The sequence below is a fragment of the Eriocheir sinensis genome, chromosome 66, assembly GCF_024679095.1.
Source record: "Eriocheir sinensis breed Jianghai 21 chromosome 66, ASM2467909v1, whole genome shotgun sequence".
Lineage (NCBI taxonomy): Eukaryota > Metazoa > Arthropoda > Malacostraca > Decapoda > Varunidae > Eriocheir > Eriocheir sinensis.
The window spans coordinates 7,332,813-7,353,112 of record NC_066574.1 but is presented as its reverse complement, the minus strand read 5'-3'; the positions used below and the strand labels follow the sequence as shown (position 1 = coordinate 7,353,112).

General features: G+C 40.7%; 2 protein-coding genes across 3 annotated transcripts; one reads left to right on the top strand and one right to left on the bottom strand.

Annotated features, from left to right (window-relative positions):
* Positions 1 to 1,327: 1,327 nt before the first annotated feature.
* Positions 1,328 to 12,569, top strand: LOC126987807 (uncharacterized). Of its 2 annotated transcripts, none has more exons than XM_050845168.1 (9): positions 1,328 to 1,527; positions 2,901 to 3,932; positions 4,641 to 4,760; positions 4,913 to 5,932; positions 6,653 to 6,772; positions 7,976 to 8,208; positions 8,883 to 9,039; positions 9,193 to 9,287; positions 10,780 to 12,569. In XM_050845168.1, exons 2-7 carry the CDS (start codon positions 3,141 to 3,143, stop codon positions 8,911 to 8,913), a joined length of 2,316 nt encoding a protein of 771 aa, XP_050701125.1. In that variant the 5' UTR covers positions 1,328 to 1,527; positions 2,901 to 3,140; the 3' UTR covers positions 8,914 to 9,039; positions 9,193 to 9,287; positions 10,780 to 12,569. The 2 variants fall into 2 exon arrangements, with proteins under 2 accessions (XP_050701125.1, XP_050701124.1); XM_050845167.1 differs by having other exon boundaries at positions 1,328 to 1,534.
* On the bottom strand, positions 12,539 to 19,851 carry LOC126987808 (uncharacterized). Its single transcript, XM_050845169.1, has 7 exons — positions 19,583 to 19,851; positions 18,484 to 18,732; positions 17,641 to 17,729; positions 17,155 to 17,232; positions 15,565 to 15,742; positions 14,832 to 15,040; positions 12,539 to 12,689 (listed from the first exon to the last, which is right to left on the bottom strand). The coding sequence occupies exons 1-6, from the start codon at positions 19,670 to 19,672 to the stop codon at positions 14,867 to 14,869; spliced, it is 858 nt and encodes a 285-aa protein (XP_050701126.1). The 5' UTR covers positions 19,673 to 19,851; the 3' UTR covers positions 12,539 to 12,689; positions 14,832 to 14,866.
* Positions 19,852 to 20,300: the final 449 nt, after the last annotated feature.

Below are 20,300 nucleotides of genomic sequence, written 5' to 3'. Positions count from 1 at the left end.
GGCTTCAATCGACCTGTCTTCCTCAGATCCCAGAAATTGGGTGCTTCATACTACATACAAGACTCCTTTATTTATTTATATATATTTTTTTTTATTTATTTATTTATCTATTTTTTTACCCTTACTCCGTTTCTCCATTGCTGACGTTGGCATGATGGTAGCTTAGGATTTGAGAAGTTCAAATTTACTACGTGAGAGGATGTGAGTACAAATCATAGACAGTTTTAAAGATGTTTATATTTGGTGGTTTACTCAATGAATTATTTCCCTCTTGTGATACAAATAATGACATGACATAGAATGGTCTCATGAAGAAGATGATATTTCTTTATAACAAAAATTATCTGAGGTAAATAACTTCCAATATACCAAAATGGAGAGTACAATAACTCCTCTCTCTCCCTCCCAGTGAGTGATGGAGCTGCTTATGTTCATTATTTACAATTACTATTGAGGAAAATGAATTTCTGCATTATCAGTAACCTAATAATGTCTTATACATGAGATATGACATTTGGAGCAGCTTGATAATTCCATGATAAGAATGCACTTTACCTTTAGTTGTTGATCTTGTCACCAAAACTCACCATAGCTGTAATTATAGTATATATAGTGTGGTGACTAAGCAGTGTTGGCCTCCTAACATGTTTGATTCCTGTCCAGGTAAAGTTTGTGTCGATATTTCAAACCTTAGCTAAGGGATCAATTTATCATGTGTTTAAAAACTATAAAAAAAGCAGGGCATGCCATCTGGCCCTAGCTGTGGCTGAATATTGAATGAGTTTACATAGATTTACATAGAAAATCAGACCACACAGACCCCATGGTCAAGACTAGGTGGTCTGTCCTTAAACCTAAGTGATTTTACATTAATCAGAAGGCTCCTAAACGTACGTTGCATTTCTACTCTAGTTGATATTAGCTTTGGCTCTGGCCGAATGGGAAATATATAGGTTTAATTTGTTGCTAAAGGCATGTTTTTTTTCGTTTTTTTTCCAATATAAATTTGCGTATGCGTATTTTTTTTTTTGGGGGGGGGCTGGGGGGGTGCTGTCGGTTAACGATACAACTCTTCAAGCGTACTCATCGTTCCCTTATAGAACATTTCTCTGTAAAATGCTCACAATCACCGATATTGAAGGTAAAAAAGTATTCGTTATCCGCGTTCCATACTGAAATTAAACATCCATGGTATCGTATCGTAAAGTACTAATATTACCTACCTACCAGCGGTATATATGTTTTTTCCGAAACTAGTACTATCATCAGCGTATCATAAACAACTTAAGTAATCCATTATTAATCACCTAATTGTGTTAAATGTCGATGTACAACACTTTGGACGCCGCGTACGAAGAACAGGGAAGTTGTCTTGTAGAGCGGCGGGGTGTCCACTGTGATGTCCCTTCCACATAGACCCTCCACCACACCCCGCCCACCACCCACACCCTGAAATACTGACGAAGGGGAAGAAGGAGGAGAGAGTGAACGCACAGAGGCCGCCTAACACCTTCTACACCGCTCGAGGTTCCAGGTTTTTATCTACCTTTGCACCCGTCGCCCATGTCATGCTATATATCTTTATCTTTATTTATTATCCTGCCATATATCTTTATTTATTATCATGCTATATATCTTTATTATCCATCATCTGTAACACCTGCTGAATGTTTTCCTAGACCCACACAGCCTGACACCCCTCCACTCCACCCCTCAAGGCTCCAGTAATTATCTAGTATTACACCCATTGTACTTTTCTTGCTATTCATCTATTTACACCCATTTTCCATCACCCGCCACACCCACCCACACCCGCTGAACGTTTTCCCAGACCCACACAGCCTGACACCCCTCAAGGCTCCAGTAATTATCTAGTATTACACCCATTGTACTTTTCTTGCTATTCATCTATTTACACCCATTTTCCATCACCCGCCACTCCCACCCACACCCGCTGAACGTTTTCCTAGATCCTCACAGCCTGACACATCTACTGCTTAAGGTATTTGTCTAGTTTAACACCCACTGCCTGCCCTTATCATGTTTTTCATCTTTCGGAAATGATCGTTGGAAGTAACTCAAAGGTTTTAAAGGGCAAGATTGACATTTTCTGACATTTTGATGTGCTCTTTAAGGAAGTCATAATTATCCTCATTGCAAATTGTATATTTTTTTACCCCCTCCCCCCACACATACACACTCATTATGAACAATGGTTTATGAGAAATGGCAACCAAATTATGTACAACACGTCACAGCCTATTAGAAGTACAATAATTCCATTCATTAACATGTACTAAAATGTAGTTACTTGTAATCTTAAATTAATCACTGGTGAAAGAACATAAGGAAGTTAGGTTAGGTTAGGCTGGTGGTGCTGCTTAACTTCACTGTCTCAGAAAAAGACTCCACACGTAATCTGTATTTTACCTCTGAATAGATCAAAATCAGGATGTCAAGGGGGTGTTAAGTTGCCCCCATTCAGTCATGTTATGTTTGGTAAAATATGTTAAGTTTAATTATTTTCAGTAGATAGGTAGCTACATGTGATATGCTTTGCAATGCGCCATTTTCAATATGGCGGTTCAACTCTGGCAGTGGCATAATCCACCTTCCTCGTGGCCTTGTTAGAGCTTTAGTGCTTAAGTTTTATATCTGGTGAGTCGATGTGTTTGCTATTAATTGGCTTTATTTTTTGTGGAACTCACTAGTTTTTGGGCGAGAGGGAAATTCAGGAAACTAATGATTTCTGTAGGGAAGAGTTAGCAGACTAATTACAAACACAAAAAATTACCAGAAATAGTTTCATATGCCATTATGAGATAGGTAGTCATAGATATTATTTGCCAGACTATCTGTATTATCCTTAAAACATCCCTAACCAAGCTTCATATCCACAGACCAACACAAGAAAACCTACTGGGCAGTGACGCCTTCAGCACTGCCAATGACTTCTGAATCCTCAAGTACAGAACAACCTTCTTGAAGCAACTCTGGCCGACTCAGCAGACATATCATCATACTACTAACAGCCTCTAGCACGCTGCATCTTTGACACTCTAAGAGGCTGTGATTCCATGGCCAACCCAACCCTGTAAAACTTTCTGGACACATACCTACTGTTACAGTAAAGATTGACCATGGACTCTCAAGAGCCATTCAGGGTGACACACCTTCTTGGGCCACTGGTGGGTGTGGCACACTATGGTACAGTGCATCACCCTCTGCAGGAGTACTGTGGCTCCTTCACAGCCGTGAGCAGCTCTCAGGAAGCTGGCTCAGTTGCCCTGGCAGCCACCACCACCACCACCCTAGCCCGTTGCCTCCCACAAACTCCACAGACTTCCGGAACCCTAACCTGTGGTGTGGCCCTTACCCCCCAGGCAGCTCACCCTCAGGTCCAGTACTACTGTGAGGCTACTGAGCCCATGCTGCCCTGTCCCCAGATCAGACACTCCACTAACACCAACACCCTGTTGCAACAACCAGCCAGTGCCACCTCACCTGAGCCCCATCTTTCCCCAACACTGCTGCCAAGGACTAAGGAGGCCAGGCTTGGCCCTGGAGAACAACAGGGAAGAAGGGCACCTGGTGCCATGGGAAGCAGTACCAGACTGAGCCGCAAGAGGTGCAGGAACAGTGGCAGAGCCTACATTAGCACTGCAGGGAAAGCTGTGCCTGCTAAGAGGTACCTGGAGCAAGACTGTGAGTGCCGCCACAAGTGCTTGGCCAAACTGGGGACAACAGCCGACCGAGAGGCTGCCTACAGGCGGTTCTGGGACATTGGTGATTTTCAAAAACAGAATGTTCACCTAGTCCAAAGTGTTGTGTTGGTGCCCAGCAGCAACAGCAGCAGGGTAAGGCATCTAGACCCTCCACAGGGTGAAAGGCGCTTCAAGACAGTCAAAAGGATATATTATGTGAAGATTAAGGTGAGTGCATCATGCAAAACATCATGCAGTATAAATTAATTTGATGAATCATTTCAGTCATTGACCGTTCAATTTGGAGTGCTGATTTTTTTTCTTTTTTTCGTATAAACATCTTTAATTGTCATTTTTGTACAATCTCTTACTCTATCCCTTTGATGATTGCATCCCAGAGGTAATATGGTAATATGTATTTATTTGTATATCTTGGCCCGCCACATTTTCCAGCATAATCATAACATCTACACTTTTGACAGCTCGTTTTTTCAAGCTTTAATTCCCATCAGTACATATATATCTAATAAGGGCCCTCAGTCTCTGCTTTTTTTGTTTTGAGGGCAACCAGAATGTTGCAGATGGGATGCCCACTCATACAACCAGGCCCAGGGTAAATCCTCCAAGGGCTCTGTGTGTGGGCACCTGGAACATCCTGTGCCTCTTGGAGGATCACTGTTTGCCTCACTTGTCAATAAGCTCAGAAGACTGAAGGTGTATTTAGAGGGACTAAGATGAAGAGGCCTGGCAGTGGAGACTTGCTCAGAGGGACACTTCATCTTGAGATATGATATTACCTATGCAGGGCGTGTGAATATTAATGAAACATTTCCCAGGGGTGTAGACTTAGATCAGGTTGGGAACCCCTGGCTTAGTGTCTCTGGGGAGGGATGGGGAGTCTGGCTAGCAATAAATTTTTTGTCTTGCTGCTCCCAGGAAGGCCAGGCACGTGTGAGGGTATGCAAGAGTCAGTTTCTGAGGCTACATGGTGTGTCCAATGGCCGGCTAGACAGGGTGCTGCAATCCCTCCATTGTGCCCACCCACACGGCCTCCAGGTTAGTGCCTCCCTACCTGCTACCTCCTGACTGCTTGTCTTAAAGTATCCAAGTGTCTGCTCTGTTGCTCTGCTTTTGGAATAAGAAGTCAATTGTATACATTTTAAAAGGCCGTTGAATCACGAGTTTAGCCCTTCCTTCCCCACTTCTAGGACCGGAGGGGTCAGCACACGCCTGGCAACAAAACTGCTCCAGAGGATGTGGAGCTGGCAGCACAGCATATACTCAAGGTGCAGCAGCAGGGAGTCGGGGCTTTTGAGGGGATTGACACCCACAGCAGTAAAGGGGCGTCAGTGAAGAGGATGCATGAGCTGTACCAAAGGTGGTGTGAGGCCCAGAGCAGGACACCTGTCAGTCTGTGGGTGTACCGGCAGGTAGGGAAGGCAAGCCTTACCCCACAGGAGGCCAGGCAAGGTCAAGGTGGCACAGCAAGAGGGAGCACTCAGGTGGGTGAGGAGGAAAAGGAGTTGAAGGCTGCAGCAGTGGTGGTTGGTGGGCATTCAAATATTCAGGAAGGTATGCCAGGGCTACCTGTAATCACCAATAACACTACCACCAGTGCCACCACCACCAACACCACTACCACTACCACCAACACCACTGTTACTTCAAATCTTGCAACCACCACTTCTATAGATTATGAATTTGCCATCACCACAAGCACTGGGGCAAACACTACCATGACTACTACCAGCAGTGATATCTCTCCTGCCATCCCTTCTTCCACCACCTCTGCCATGCTTCCTACTATCACTACTGCCATCTGTGCTTCTATTTCTACTACCACTGCCACAGCCCTAGAGGCCTTGAAGCAGAAGGGTAGGAGGAAGAAGAGGAGGCTGAGGGAGGTAGACAGGGCTAGCACCTCCATGAGCCGGGCAGAGAGGAAGGCACGGAGGAACAAGGGAGAGGCATACGTCACATCCTCGGGTGAGGTGCACAGCAGGAAGATCTACCAGGACAAACCTTGTGGCTGCCGGCATCGATGCATCCCAGCCCTAGGGACACCCCAGGCCCGCCGCCAGGTGTTTGACAACTTCTGGGGCTTGGCCAGCTTCACACGGCAGAATGCTTACATTGCACGCATGGTGGCACTGGCACCCCTTGGCCGGCGCCGGACCAGTGCCCCCCCAGCCAGGACTTGCTCCAGGGTGTACAGTGTGCAGTTCAAGGTGTGTTGGCGCACCAGCTGCCCCTCTTTATTGTGTTCTTAAAGGCCTCAGTTACTCATCCAGTCTTTTATAGTCCTATCATTGTAATGGAACTTCAAAATTGTCTACTTGTAATAGACATGACATAAGATACTGCACTCATGTTCATTTACTTTTTGTAAAGCTCAATACCCTGATGTCTGCCAGATCATCTGTAGATATTACTGTCTGATATTAATTCCCTTAGTTTATGTATATTTATTTTTGTTTGTTTTCCTTGTCCTACATTTGTATGATTGTCTCCCCATTTCCTTCTTCCTATTAAGGTTGGTAGATAGTGTTTTAAGTGATTTTCCAGTCTCCATATATTCATTATTTGTGTTTTTTGCAGTACAGTTACATGTTTTATGCTTTCTTAAAGATTACATCTTTTTCCTATAAATTACATCATTTTTGTAATGTTCCAAAGCCTTTCGCCTATTATTCCGTAGTGTATGAGCACTCCATTCTTTTTAATTTCAATTAACACCAGGTATTGGTTGTGTGGCCCTAGTACATTTCCCTACATGTATTCTAATTACAGATTTATTTGCCCCAGTTCATCAATTATCTTTCTTTTAGCATGAAAATTTAATAACAGCATGTGAGAGTTTGATAACATCTTGCTTCACTCTCTCATGCTGTCTTGGTGTGGGAAGCAGGTGCACAGAGTAGCAGGTTGATGATTGCTGTGTGTTGCAGGCCGGGGGAGAGATGCTGCGGGTGTGTAAGGTGGCCTTCCTCTGCTTGCATGGCATCTCCAATGGCAGGTTGGACAGGGTGTTGCAGGCTGTGGCTGGCCAGTCCCCTTGTGCCCTCAAGGTGAGTTAACAGCTGTGAGGTGCAGGGTACAGTAGGTGGCTCAGGTTCAGTTTCCTTCACATGTGTGATACAGAAATGGTCAGTTCCCTGCATGTTGTCATCCATTGAGGAATTAATAGAGGATGTATACTTTCAGAGAGTACTGTATGTCACAAATGATTCAAAATATATGAGAGGAGGTTACAAAGACACAATGTGGGGTTTTGGAGTAATTATACCTTGTCTTAAGTGTGAATATATATATATATATATATATATATATATATATATATATATATATATATATATATATATATATATATATATATATATATATATATATATATATATATATATATATATATATATTATATATATATATATATATATATATATATATATATATATATATATATATATATATATATATATATATATATATATATATATATATTGTATCAATGTCCAAAGAGCATGTAACATAGCTAAAAGGAAGAGGATGTTGGCCCATGTACAGGCACTATCACACAGTGCAGTAGTCTGCATCTCAATGTGCAACTCACATCTGTTCTGCCTTTTTCTCAATGTATTTCCAAGCTGACTGTCATCCTGCCTCAGTGTGTTAGTCTTAGTGTTAATTGGTTTGATGCTTCTCTCATTTTTACCATCCCAGTGGAGCATTCACTCAACCTGCATACTCTGTTAAAAGTTGGGACTCTGCACACAACACATAGTTTGGTTTGTGGTGAAACATTGTTGTGACACTAAAAGGATGAATCAGCACACAGCACTTGGTTCAACGAAGTGGAGCAGTGCAGTGATGCCAAAATGATGGCTCAAGGCACAGCACACAGTGCACATTGAGGTGAAAGAATGCTATGACACCAAAATCCTGCACACTGAACAGCAGCAGACTAGTGCCCTACCAGCCTAGATTTATAGTTATAGTCATAGTTGCTGCTGGAAAAATGGAAAGTTTCTTGGACAATTTTTTTTCTTTTAGCACTTTTCCTTTTAACCCATTTCGTTGACATTTCCTAATGTTAGAATGCTTACAAGAATGTAACACTACATGAGACCATAGGATGACGGACGTTTTTATGTCTTAGTGTAATGTTTTCTTAACATCCATTCATAACTTTTAATGATACATTTCATCATGTAGGCTGTGTAAAGTTGATGGGCCTTATGTATGTTGTCTAACGATTCTGCTTTCCCCAACAGGATCGCCGGGGCTGCCACTCCCCAAAAAACAAAACTCAAGAGGAAGATGCCAGGCATGTACTCGGCCACATTTGTACCTTCTCTCTTGATGACAGTGGCCAGCCTAACAGACACGGCCACCTGCTGCAGAACCTCAGTGTAGAGAAGATGTATCACCTGTACCGTGAGCAGTGTGTGTCTGAGAACAGGAAGCCGGTGGGGAGCTTTGTCTACAGGAAGATTCTCAAGGAGAGGTAAGGAGCTGTTGTCTGGCTACAAGAGGGAAGGATGCAGGGTGTGTGAGTGCCAATAGGTACTTTTTATTATAATGTCTCACACCATATAATTTTGAAAATGGGAAAACATACTCTGCATGGGTGAAATGGAGGCATAGTAGTGCTAACTTGTAATCAGTTGAGTGTAACACCTGTCACCCTCCAGGCAAGACTTCACTAAGTTTCCACCAAGACTCACTCTTATAGTTTTAATGATACATCATCATACTAACTTTTAACCCCTTCAACACAATGACGCATACTGCATCCTTGCGTGCCCCGTACCATATCTGAGAACGCGCATACTGCGTCCTGGCTCGCTTTAGCCAATATACGAGTTATTTTATCTATATATTTATGCTTACATCTCAACATTATCAATTAATTTATGTTTCTTTATGTGCACCATTAAATACTGCATGTTTTCATATATAATACATGATGATTATGTTGAGTTTATGGCTGAAAACTTGTTACATTCAATAGCGACAGTTGAAATTTGGCGCGTGCAGTGATCTCGGATACGGCGCGGGGCGCTGTTTTGGCCCAGCCGTAGTGAAGGGGTTAAGAAGGAAAAAGTATACTACAGCTAGGCATATGCGCACAAACACAGGGTCACCTATGATTCAGTCTTCCCTCTTCTTGTGTTCCAGGTACCGACCAGGTGTGGAAGAAGCACAGTAGATGAGGATCAGACTGCCACAAGTGCTGCTCATTCTTTCTTTCCTCTGTGACAAGAGTTCACTTGCCAGCAGCCCTCTCCTGGCACTCAGTCTCATCCCCGCCTTCCTTTGCAATAATAGTCTCAAGGTACTAATAGATTAGATTGTTGATATTTTCAGTAGTAGTTTTATTATTGTTACTCTTACCATTTATTCTTAATGGATGTTTTACTTTTTTTTTTTTTTTGCAGTGTGTTTGGACAAAGAGTGGAGACTAACTGACCTGTGCTCCTCATTACAGGCTGCACATGAGCTGTCACGTTACTCACGTTCCCGTTAACACCCTCTGCATTGCTTGTCCAGGTGTCCATTTCTGGTCAGCTCAGGTGTGCCAAGGTAACAATTTAGTTGTTACGTATGATTGTTTACCGGACAGCCTGTGATTACCAATGTTATTCACCCAGTCATTCAAGATGTTGGTTGTTCATGTTTTAACTCTTACAAGGATATGAAAACCAATCATGCAATTGTAATTATTTAGCTGACCTTTTCTTCCTGGTAAAATGTGATTCTTTCCTTGTGGAAATCGTTTTCATTATTGAAAAATAGTTTTAAGAAATCATTAGTGAATTTGACAAATGTTTACTATTCCTTTTGTGGTGATTGTTTACTGCCTGCTAGGTTAAAGGTGGGGTTCTGTTAGTTTATAAATACATCCCATGGCCGAGACAGGTGGATGATCTAGTCCCAGTGGTTCCCAACCTTTTCAAAGCCACGGACCAGTCAAGCAAGTGAAAAAAATTCTGCGGACCAGTACCATAGGCATAGATCCAAGCATACACTGACATTTATATAGTCCAAATACATATTTTTTTTTTTTTGCAATTTAAAATTCAGTGGGACAATACAATGCAATGTAATGTTTCACATTTTACAAAGTAAAGTGATTATAAAGGCTAAATTATTCAAATGGACCCCATGAGGGAAAAGTACTTCACTAACCACAGCATTTAGTACTACAGTAGACATGGTGATAGATTCATGTACCTATTGCAAGGTTTATCAATACACCAAAACGTAATATCTCATATTTTACAAATGAAACTAGAAATCCGATCTCCCTCTCACTAGCTTTAGCTCCTTTCTTTCTTCCATCTTTCTTCTTTTCTCTCATTCCCTCTTCTTTCTTTTTCTTTTTTTACTTCTTTCTTCCTCATCTGTCCGACGGGTGTTACACCATACTCTAAACATTTCATTCAATTTTTATTTCATTATAACTACTTATTTGAAAAAAATTCTTGACATAATTATATTCTTAAATCATGAATAAAATAAAAAGTCACTAGTAAAGCAATTTGGCGGACCAGCAAATCATAAGCCTCGGACCGGCACTGGTCCACAGATCATAGGTTGGGAACCATTGATCTAGACCACCCCATATTTATCTCTCCTAACAGCAGGTCTTCACAGCAATGTCTGCAATAAAGTCACTCTGGTACTTATTAGTTGTTTTCCAATGAAACTATTTCCATAGAAAAAAGCATGTTTTACCCCAAAATTTAGTGCCAGTGTCTGGAATAGACTGCTTATGTCAGCTAAATAATCCGCAAAGCATTTTTTTCAGATGTGTTTTCTAAAAGATTTAAAATTAATTATAATCATTAATACAAAACTGCTTCCCCTCTATGATACACCAAACCAGGAGTTTTAATACAGATTGTGAGTCACTTCATTATTCTCTTGATACAGGGACATTCATATACCTTAGAGGGATAATTAAAGAAAGCCTTTGTATGTTTTTTGTAGTAGCTTTTGTTTCACATTAGTAGAAAAATAATGGTGCATATATATAAAAAAAATTCACTTCCTCAATTACTTCTATTTACAGGTGTAGTTATGGAAGGAAATGTCAACCAAGGTTAGCAGGCCTGCTGGTTATCAGGAAAAGCTGCTTCTCCCTGCCAAGTAGTGGTGCTGCTTTTGGGAGAAGAGGAGTGAAGAAGACAAGAGATATAGGAAAAGAGTGGGTGGGTGGGTGGGTGCATTTGACTTTAGGATAGTGCTTGCCATAAATGTATAGAACACCTGAATCGACATGCATTAATGATAAAATACCCCAGTAGTTCTATTTTCTTAACAATTTTCGATTCAGTTTGCACCAATGCATTATGCCAGCCATTGGGATGACCTTCCAGACTTAGGCTTGTTGCTACCTCACATCTTCAGTGCTCATAACCTATAGTCTTTTTACTTGAAGTTGGTTATTTTGCATTGAGAAGCCCCGTCCCTTTCACCTGATTGGCTGAACTTGTGATTGGGAATATATGAGTTATATCAAATACAGAAGCCCCCCGCCGTTCACGGGTATTTGGTTCCACAAGATTCCCGTGATACGTGAATCTGTGATCAATGGGACTATAATCAAATAGGGAAAATAGGGTTTCGTTCTACCATCTTGATCGAATAAAGGATTTCTAAGGCATTTCCGAGCATTGTTATATAGATTTACATACACATAAATCACAAATTAAATATGGACTGTAATAATTTAACACGTGTCCAGGCAAGGGGTAATGTAGGCTCTGTTTTTCCCCATATATCTTGTGTTTAAGCTACTATTGCCACTCTCCTGGTGATCTTAATTGTCTGATGTGATGGTTAGTTGTGTTATTTAATGCCCTGACCCGCCCAGTAAGCGAGAGTGAGTGTAAAGGTTCGTGGCCTCACCGTGGCCGCGATCTTGTTTGTTTTGCTCCGGGTACACCAGTGTTGCCAGATCATCGCACTTAGCACATATATTCCGTTTTCTGACCCATAACTATTGCATAAAACATCCCTAATTAACGGTTTTAACAATAGCAAAAATAAGTAAGTTCCCTAATTAACGGTTTTAACAATAGCAAAAATAAGTAAGTTTCCTTTAGAAAGAGACAGACTCGTACATCCAGCCCCAGGGATGGTTTCTTTGTTTACATTGCACAACGTTTGAGCTGGACGCTACAGACCGCGTATATGTGAGTTTTCATCTGCGTTTGGTGTGGGGTATCGCAAATACCCTACCCACGTATAAGCGAATCCATGAACAGTGAGGCCGTGAATGGCGGGGGGGCTTCTGTATAATATTTTTATGATCAAGATTATTCAGTAAAGTAGTTACAAAAATAAAAACTAATTATAAGCTCAATCACTGACAGTATTGCATGTACCATTAATTAAGGGTAAAGTTGGGAGCATATGTTATAGTTGCATGTGGCGGCAGTGCTCATCTTTGTCCCATTGGTACTTAGAGCCTATGGTGGGAAAGGGCCCATTCATAATCTCTATCCATGTCAGGCTATTATAGGGGCACTGATCAATAAGAAATATCTGCTCACCACACAAGTTGCATGAGCACCTGGGGGGGGTGTTGGTTAAGCTGGAGGATGTGCTCACTCTAATGGCTGTTAACCATTATAATACAATGATGAAAACGGAAAGAGAGAACAGGTGGCATAAAATTTTCATCATAAATGTATGTCAAGTGGGCATACATTAATGACATGTCCTGTACTGTAGCAGTGACACTGAATTAGTCCTGTGGGCTGTGGTGAGAGATGGAGCAAGAACCATTTTTCGGAAAAATTATGTACCACCACTACTACTACTGCTGCTGCTGTTACAATAAAATTTGTTTGAAGTGATTATGTCTTCTTAGCCTCAGAGGAGAAGGAAAGTTAATATTTCATGTCTTCCTCTTCATTATCTTAGTTATTTTTTCTGTGGTTTGCCTGGAGAATCCTTGTTTTCAGCTTTCTTGTGCTGAAAGGAAAGGTGAAATTAGTCTCAACTTAAATCATCACCATCATTAAGTTGCCTTATCTCTTGTAGCCAAAGTAGGGAGTGAAAGTGTCCAGTCTGAGACAAAGTTACAGTGCATGTCATTGAAGTATATTGGACACTACACCCAGCAGACATTAATAAAAAAAGACACACTTGCATGACCTTGGGATTTGAGGTAAGCAAGTTTTTGTGAGGTGGAAGCAGAAATGAGGTGGATCATTTACATAGTACTCATATGAAGATGACTGAGCATGGAAAAAAAAAAAAAATAATAATAATAATAATTAAATAAAAACATTGAAGGTGCCAATAAACTCTACCCCCATTCCTGGTATAGAAAGTATCAAGTGAAAAAAGTACACAGTAAGAAGCCAGTTAGCTGAAAGGGAAGGGGCGAGTCTATGACCCATTGCAGTGTCACCGCCGCCACTACCAATAAGGTAAGTTTTTAACAAAGATATTTACTGAGCTGTTGCCACTGTCTGATGATGGGGACTGGGAGCCTGAAGGAGTTGATGAAGACAGAGGGGAGAGAAAGAGGCAATCCAGATGATTAAATAGCCAGTCAGATTAGGCAGAAGTCTGACATGCAATTTGAAAACTGCATGTAAAAATAGTAAAAAAAGTACATGCAATCAGGCCAGCCAAAGAGCTTGTTCATCTACTGTTCAGGCCAGTTAGCAACCAGCTGCTGAAGCTGCAGACATATGATCAGTCTGAGTTCATGCCTGGTAAGTTGACAACTGACCATACCCTAGTACTTCATATACTGGTGGAATACCAAAGCAAGTTTTGACAGGGAATGCTTACAGCCTATGATGAGGTAACCCTCACAGACTCACAGGACATTTTGGTAGTGGCATTTGAGGCACTGCATGAGGAAGTGAATTGCCTTTGGGACTTCATGTCTCCTGGACCAACACCAAGGTATAGGTGTTCAGAGGCTTTCTAGATAAAACAGTACAGCCTGTTTATGTGGTGGTGAGAAAAATTGAGATCGAGGAAAATCTCATACCTTTGTAGTGTAGTGCAGCACAATGGTGGGTCATGTCACAAAGTCTTTTGGCAGATTGGTTTGGCCTACAGAAAGCAAGGAAAGCATGTACAGGTAACTCTTGATTTATGCGAGTTTGGTTTACGCGTTTTTTAAATAACGCCGGGTCCAAAATCCAAATAAATGTTTAATTTACACGTTTTTTTCACTTATATGTGATATTTTATGGAGTGGCCACCAGATGTCTCACGCAACTGGACTCACACGGCGCCATGGCCACATAGCTGAGCTCAGTTCTTCCCGCGCGCCACTTGAACAACAATACAGAACCCACGCTGCCACGCTACTCAACAACAACAACACGCTCGCTGCTGTGCTACCACGAGGGGAAGGGCAGCCAGAGGAGGAACCATGAGAGGGAGAGGAGTCAGAGTGATACAATAGGCAATAAACGTACAAACCTGCCTCTTGTTTGATTTACATTGTTTTTGAGTTACGCGACAAAATACTCACATAAATTGAGAGTTACCTGTATGAGAGACTTGATATGGGTGTAACAGTAAATGATATGGATTGTGGAGTGACTGAATGAGTGAGGTGTGTGCTCTGAGATGGTTTAGACAGGTGATGATGATGAATGAGTAATAAGGTCAGGATTGATGGAATGGGCAGCAGGGGGAGACCACCAGTGACATGAATTAAGAGGGTGAATAAGTATTGGAGGGTTGGTAGGTGAGGGACTGAGCGTGCTGAGAGAGAGTGCCGGAACAAGGAAAACTGGAGACACTTCTGCCCTAAGGGAGGTTTCGTGAGGGAGCAGGGCAATGGAGACTGGATGGATATAGCTGCCCCCCTAAGACAGGTGCCATTGCTCATGCCATACAGCTAGTACTTGTAACCCCCTACCACTAATCTCACCACTGCCAGGCCTCCTTGTCTCAGAGCTACACTATCTACCTTTAACCTTCTGTGCTCTTTCAATAAATTCACAAAAGTCTAAAAGTTATTCACTCAAGGTTTCTATTGATAGCTGGGGTATATAAAACAAAATAATAAACCGAAATAGACTAAGATGGCTCATCCCTTATAAAGCTCATTTTATATTTAAATCAAGTAATAAATCATACCTTCCATCCAGAGCTGCTTGTTGGAACAATGGAGGCTAATTTTGGGTGATACCAAGAGCTGATTCTTGTGGAATGATGTCTTCCATTAAGTAATTCCTCAAGTCCAGCTGCATGGCATAATCCGTCAGCAGAGACGTGCCCTTGTGATAGGCTGCACTCTTTTGTATCAGCTCCAGCATCATGTTCATTTCTTCACGATCAAGTCTGCTCTGTAATTGAGATAATTCTTTGAATCAATCTATAGCATGAGTATTAGTGGCTTCATATGTCTAAAAAGTTAAGTTTGGCAGAAGAATTTTGATATCTTTGTGAATGCACAATAAAAGAGTACTTTACAACATTCAATTTATGCATCACTACATTGTAATATTATAGAAATGTTAACACTAAACCAAAATGCTACATGCTTATCACATCCTCACTAGTGATAATAGAACATATTTATTGTCTTTCTTTTAATCTGATTTGTCAATGTATAAGTACTATGACAAAATGAGTGGAAGGAAGTGTTAGATATAATTACGTGTGATTATATTATTGGAAATCTGCTGAATGGAATTTGATGTTAGTATTGATTTTATTATACTTAAATCTGAATTTACCTTGACTCAATCAAGTATTTTGAGCAGCACCAACAGTGGGGTTATAAATGCTTCAAAATAAATCACATAAAATAATGTCTGTACTAATGAGGTTCGTCCTAGAAGAACATATCAAGCAACAGTGGAGGTACCTGTTCTTTCATAGTTATATGCACCAGCTGGTGAGTGCTCAGTACTGAGTGGAACTGTTCCAGGTCAACCACGTTCTTGAAGCATCCCTCGGCAGAGGACACACACACCACCATTACTCTCTTGCTGGACAAGGTGCCGTCAGTACACCTATTCACAATGTTGCACAAGTGCTTCATGCTGAAAAGTTAATTTTTCAATTAATATTTTGGCAATAAATATTTATAACAATGTTTAGTAGATGCCACTTATCAATTTTATAAAGAATTTATAAATGGAAAAACAAATTTAATAATCCTTCTCATATTTCCCCACACACAACACTTTTGGAATCAAGCAATAGCCTTTTTATGAAGTCTTCCGTAAATGAATAAATTTACGGAAACTTGAGCCGTGCCTGTATCATAGAAACCTCGCCTGGCCACCTTCTCACAGTTAACTGTAGTCCAGTGCAGCAATTAAAGGCATATATCACGGCAGCCACTGTAAATAAAATTTGCCTGTGCCACTAACGGACTGGGGCCGTCCAAGGGGCCCCTCAAGAGGGTCTACCGGCCCTACAGGCAGTACCAAAAAAAAAAAAATAAATAAATAAAAAAATAAATAAATAAAAAAAAATAAAAAAAAATAAAAAAATAAATAAATGAATAAAGAATGAAAGAATAAATAAACAAAATATAGAAAAAAAAGGGTGGGGGGGGGGTGGGGGCTATTGGGACAATCAGTAGTCATTTATTTTATCTAGATAAAGATGTTGAGTGTTGGGCACAACTTCACATCGGCAAGACTTTGATGTGTCTATCTTTTCTTATAATCTTACCTTTTTTTTTTTCCAATTCTGAAATTTATTCATCAAAATACTGTATTCAGTATTCAAGTACCGTATCCTGTAAATATTGTTCTCTCGTATTCTTTTAAATCATACTTTGCAGGGTAATGAACAGATGCTGCCTCTCAACAAAAAAAGGGCTGTATTTTCAAACAACAGTAAAACCTCTTTGAGTCTGCTTTCTTTGCTTCATGATTACAGATAACCATTTATTTCTTAATTCTAACAACCGGTGGTAAAGTGTCATCTAGAAGTGATCCAAACTGAGGCAGGCAATGTTGTGACACACATACTGTGTAGGTTTGTAAAATTCCCAGGAATTTTGAACTGGGAAACTTTTCAAGGGAATTTTGGGACTTCTCAGGAACTTTAAGAATTGAGAAAATTTACAAGTTTGCCTGTGGTGCCTTTAGGGTTTTTTGTGTGTGTGCCTAAGGTTATTGTTGCCTCTTTTGACTTCAGTTTTAGGGGGCTGTTAGTGAATGTCCCTTAGTCCAGTGGTGGTGCAGGCAGGATTTTTTAAGTGACACCTACTGAGGCACATGCCGCCCTCTGGTTAATCTAACATAATCTAACAAAACCCCAAACAGGTATTATAGCTCTTGCCTCAAATAATTCAAATAAGCTGCATAACTAATGAGACTTTCTATACAACAAAGTGAGATAATTCTTTGTTGATTTATACCATAAGGTGCTGGCTATCATGTGTCTGAAGAAACCCCAAACTTAACCCAACCTAACTACTTCAGCACTACTAAATTACCTGTTGTGTGTGTCCTTGAAGAACAGGGCGAGTATAAAATGAGCTTTCACAGTCTCTGGTAAATCCTCTTCACATGTTCTGAAAATAGATAACACCATATTTCAGGGGTAAATGGCATTAAAATTTGAGAAAGTTAAGCCGACAGTTAACTACCGAGAGGAAGCTGCCTTCATGAGATGATACAAATATAATTCTTCATTATAATAATCTGTGAAGGACAGGATGGGAATGATTAATGAAAGTAAGAGCTTGAGAACATAGGAATACATGGAGTCTGCAAGAGGCCAGGCAACCTGCACAGAGCTCCTGTAACCCTACCACCCTCTATCGTCACCATCCATCAATTCATCGTATCCATTCTGAGGGGGGAAGCAATCTGTTCCAGTGGCTTTGCCTACAAGCCAGTTCTTGTCAATGCTCAAATATAGTTGAATTTATATATGCCCATTACTACAAACTAAATTCTTCTTCTTCAGAGAGGCTTACATGTTAAGATTCATCTTGGTCTGCTGCTTGTCATGTGCATCCATGAGATACACTTTCAGTTTCTCTGCAAATATTTTTCCACCAGTAATCTGAAAGAAGAAAATCACTGATAACATGGATAAATGTACTTTTGAAAGCTAATCAAATGTATACTGTGAAATACAAATGCAACTTGCAAAGAGAGGGAGTAACATCCTATACCAGGCTGTAACACTGGACAACAGTGGTTCCTTCCTGGTGTCTGCCCCTACAGCAAAATGCCATTGTTGTCCGATGCCTGGAACTCGGTATATAAATTACTCGCTTTCCAAGTTACCTAAAATCTAATATCTCTGTATTCAGCAGAATGATCTGTCACTTGTCATAATTATTATTATCATTTTTTTTTAATCAGTGCACACAAAAAATGTATAAACATTTATAACCACATATTTGACACATTCATTTTACCTCATTTATTAAAGCAATCTGAATATCTTTTTCAGCTCAGTCCAAATCAACAATCATTCTATTGTATGATGATTAAAAAACACAATACCTAAGCATTACATGATATAAGTCAGCTACAGAAAATAGAAGTAAAACTTGTAGTGTTCGCAAGCCAGTTTCTAGGATATACTAGACGATTTAAGCCACAGACAAATGAACAACAAGGTTACAGAAACAGCTTAGGATCTGATTGAAAGCTAGAAAAAAAGAGAGAGAGAGAGAGAGAGAGAGAGAGAGAGAGAGAGAGAGAGAGAGAGAGAGAGAGAGAGAGAGAGAGAGAGAGAGAGAGAGAGAGAGAGAGAGAGAGAGAGAGAGAGAGAGAGAGAGAGAGAGAGAGAGAGAGAGAAACTTTACCAAAACATCAGCATCAATATATCCTGAAAGAGGTGTCAAGTTCTGGATTGACATATAGTTTTGTCTGGTGTTTTGGCTCATGGGAGTGGTGTTGTGTTGCCTTGGCGCTCCACGGGAGGTTTTGGGGTCATAGCACAGGCCCAAAGCTGTCATTTTGCATGATGGGATGGCCAAGGCGGGTGGGGTGCCAGACACAGCTTGGCTGGTCTTTTTGCTCTCTCTCTTTGTGGCCTCTGCAGTCTTCTTTTCCTGTAAATAACGGTAAAGTATAAAAGGAGTTGCCTAAAAACCTAAAAAAACTAAAGGGGTATGTTTGTTTGAAAAAATTCAGGAAAATATCATATATAAAGGAATGTCATTAATTTTCACAATTGCTAAAAACCAACGAGTCCAAGAAGTTTAGAGTTTATTGGTGCCGCACCTTTTTTGGATTGCAAAGAGTATTGTAAGTCTTTATTGAAAATAACTAAATATTAAATATAACCAAACCTAACATCAACTCCTAATGGGGCGGGGCTTTGTCCTCCCTTGACTCACCCGTCATAACCTAACCAAAACTAACCACCTCCTAACAGGGGACGGCTTTGCTCATCTTTGATCCCCCTCTATATGATTTAACCAAACCTAACATTACCACCTGAAAGAGAGGGGAAGGGATGACCACCCCCGATTCTCCAATTAAGCCATTTAGTGGGAAATAATTATACACCAAGATGCATAGTGTGATTTGATATCAGAAAAGTGTCAAACTCCACAGTGTGACGGGTGGAAAATCAGATAACTACTGATATCAACCACTGGAATGAGGTGGGTGTGATTCTGGAGTAACACCCACAAGCCTTGGCGATAGAGATAGATAGATAGATAGATAGATAGATAGATAGATAGATAGAGAGAGAGAGAGAGAGAGAGAGAGAGAGAGAGAGATAGAGAGAGAGATAGATAGATAGATAGATAGATAGATAGAGAGAGAGAGAGAGAGAGAGAGAGAGAGAGAGAGAGAGAGAGAGAGAGAGAGAGAGAGAGAGAGAGAGAGAGAGAATGGAAAATAATAACGGGTTCAAGATAAAAAAAAGAAAAAGAATTAGCTGTCAGCCACCTCAGCATCAGCGGCGAAGGACAGCCTCTTCCTCGTCTTGTCCGCCTTGCCCTTGCCGCTCTTGATGATGGACTTCCTCTTGCTGGACATGGCGAGCTAATGACCACCACCACCACCGCCTAGAAGGGTCAGGTCAAGGTCACGTGCAGGGGAGCCGTGGACTGTTGACGGGTGTGTGGATTTGATTTGACTGAAGTTTACGCGGCGGCTTCTTCTTCTTCTTCTTTTGAGCTGTTCCTTCTTCTTCTTCTTCTTCTTCTTCTTCTTCTTCTTTTGAGCTGTTCCTTCTTCTTCTTCTTCTTCTTTTGAGCTGTTCCTTCTTCTTCTTCTTCTCCTTTTGACTTTTGAGATGTTCCTTAATTCCTATGGCAGTAAGGAGGAAGCAGTGAAATTATATAATAACTCACACAAAAATTTTCTTAACATGTGGCTGGGGAAAAAAAATCTGAGCAGTGAAAGTGAAGTGAAAAGTGATTGATGGATTGATTGATAGTTTAATTTATTGTTGCAAGTAAAACAACAAAGGATAAAATAGTAACCTATAAGCTCAGGATGAAGTGCTTAATTGAGAAAGTGATGGAATATACTGAAAAGTGTGAATAAGTGAAAAAGAAGAAAAGAGGACCTAACAGCCCCAGCGTTACCAGATTATCGTACTCAGAACATCGTATTTTCCTGTTTCTAACCCATAACAATTGCAGAAAAACATCGATAATTA

Bases quoted from the DNA above. Each gene is read 5' to 3' on its own strand.
- LOC126987807 (XM_050845168.1), top strand. From the start codon at position 3,141: ATGGACTCTCAAGAGCCATTCAGGGTGACACACCTTCTTGGGCCACTG. The intron at 3,933-4,640 runs GTGAGTGCATCA...TGCTGCTCCCAG, and splicing joins TATATTATGTGAAGATTAAG to GAAGGCCAGGCACGTGTGAG. The intron at 5,933-6,652 runs GTGTGTTGGCGC...TGTGTGTTGCAG, and splicing joins TGTACAGTGTGCAGTTCAAG to GCCGGGGGAGAGATGCTGCG.
- LOC126987808 (XM_050845169.1), bottom strand. From the start codon at position 19,672: ATGTCCAGCAAGAGGAAGTCCATCATCAAGAGCGGCAAGGGCAAGGCG. The intron at 18,733-19,582 runs GTGGCTGACAGC...CGTTATTTACAG, and splicing joins CCTTCGCCGCTGATGCTGAG to GAAAAGAAGACTGCAGAGGC. The intron at 15,743-17,154 runs GTAATTTAGTAG...TTAACTTTTCAG, and splicing joins TTCAAGGACACACACAACAG to CATGAAGCACTTGTGCAACA.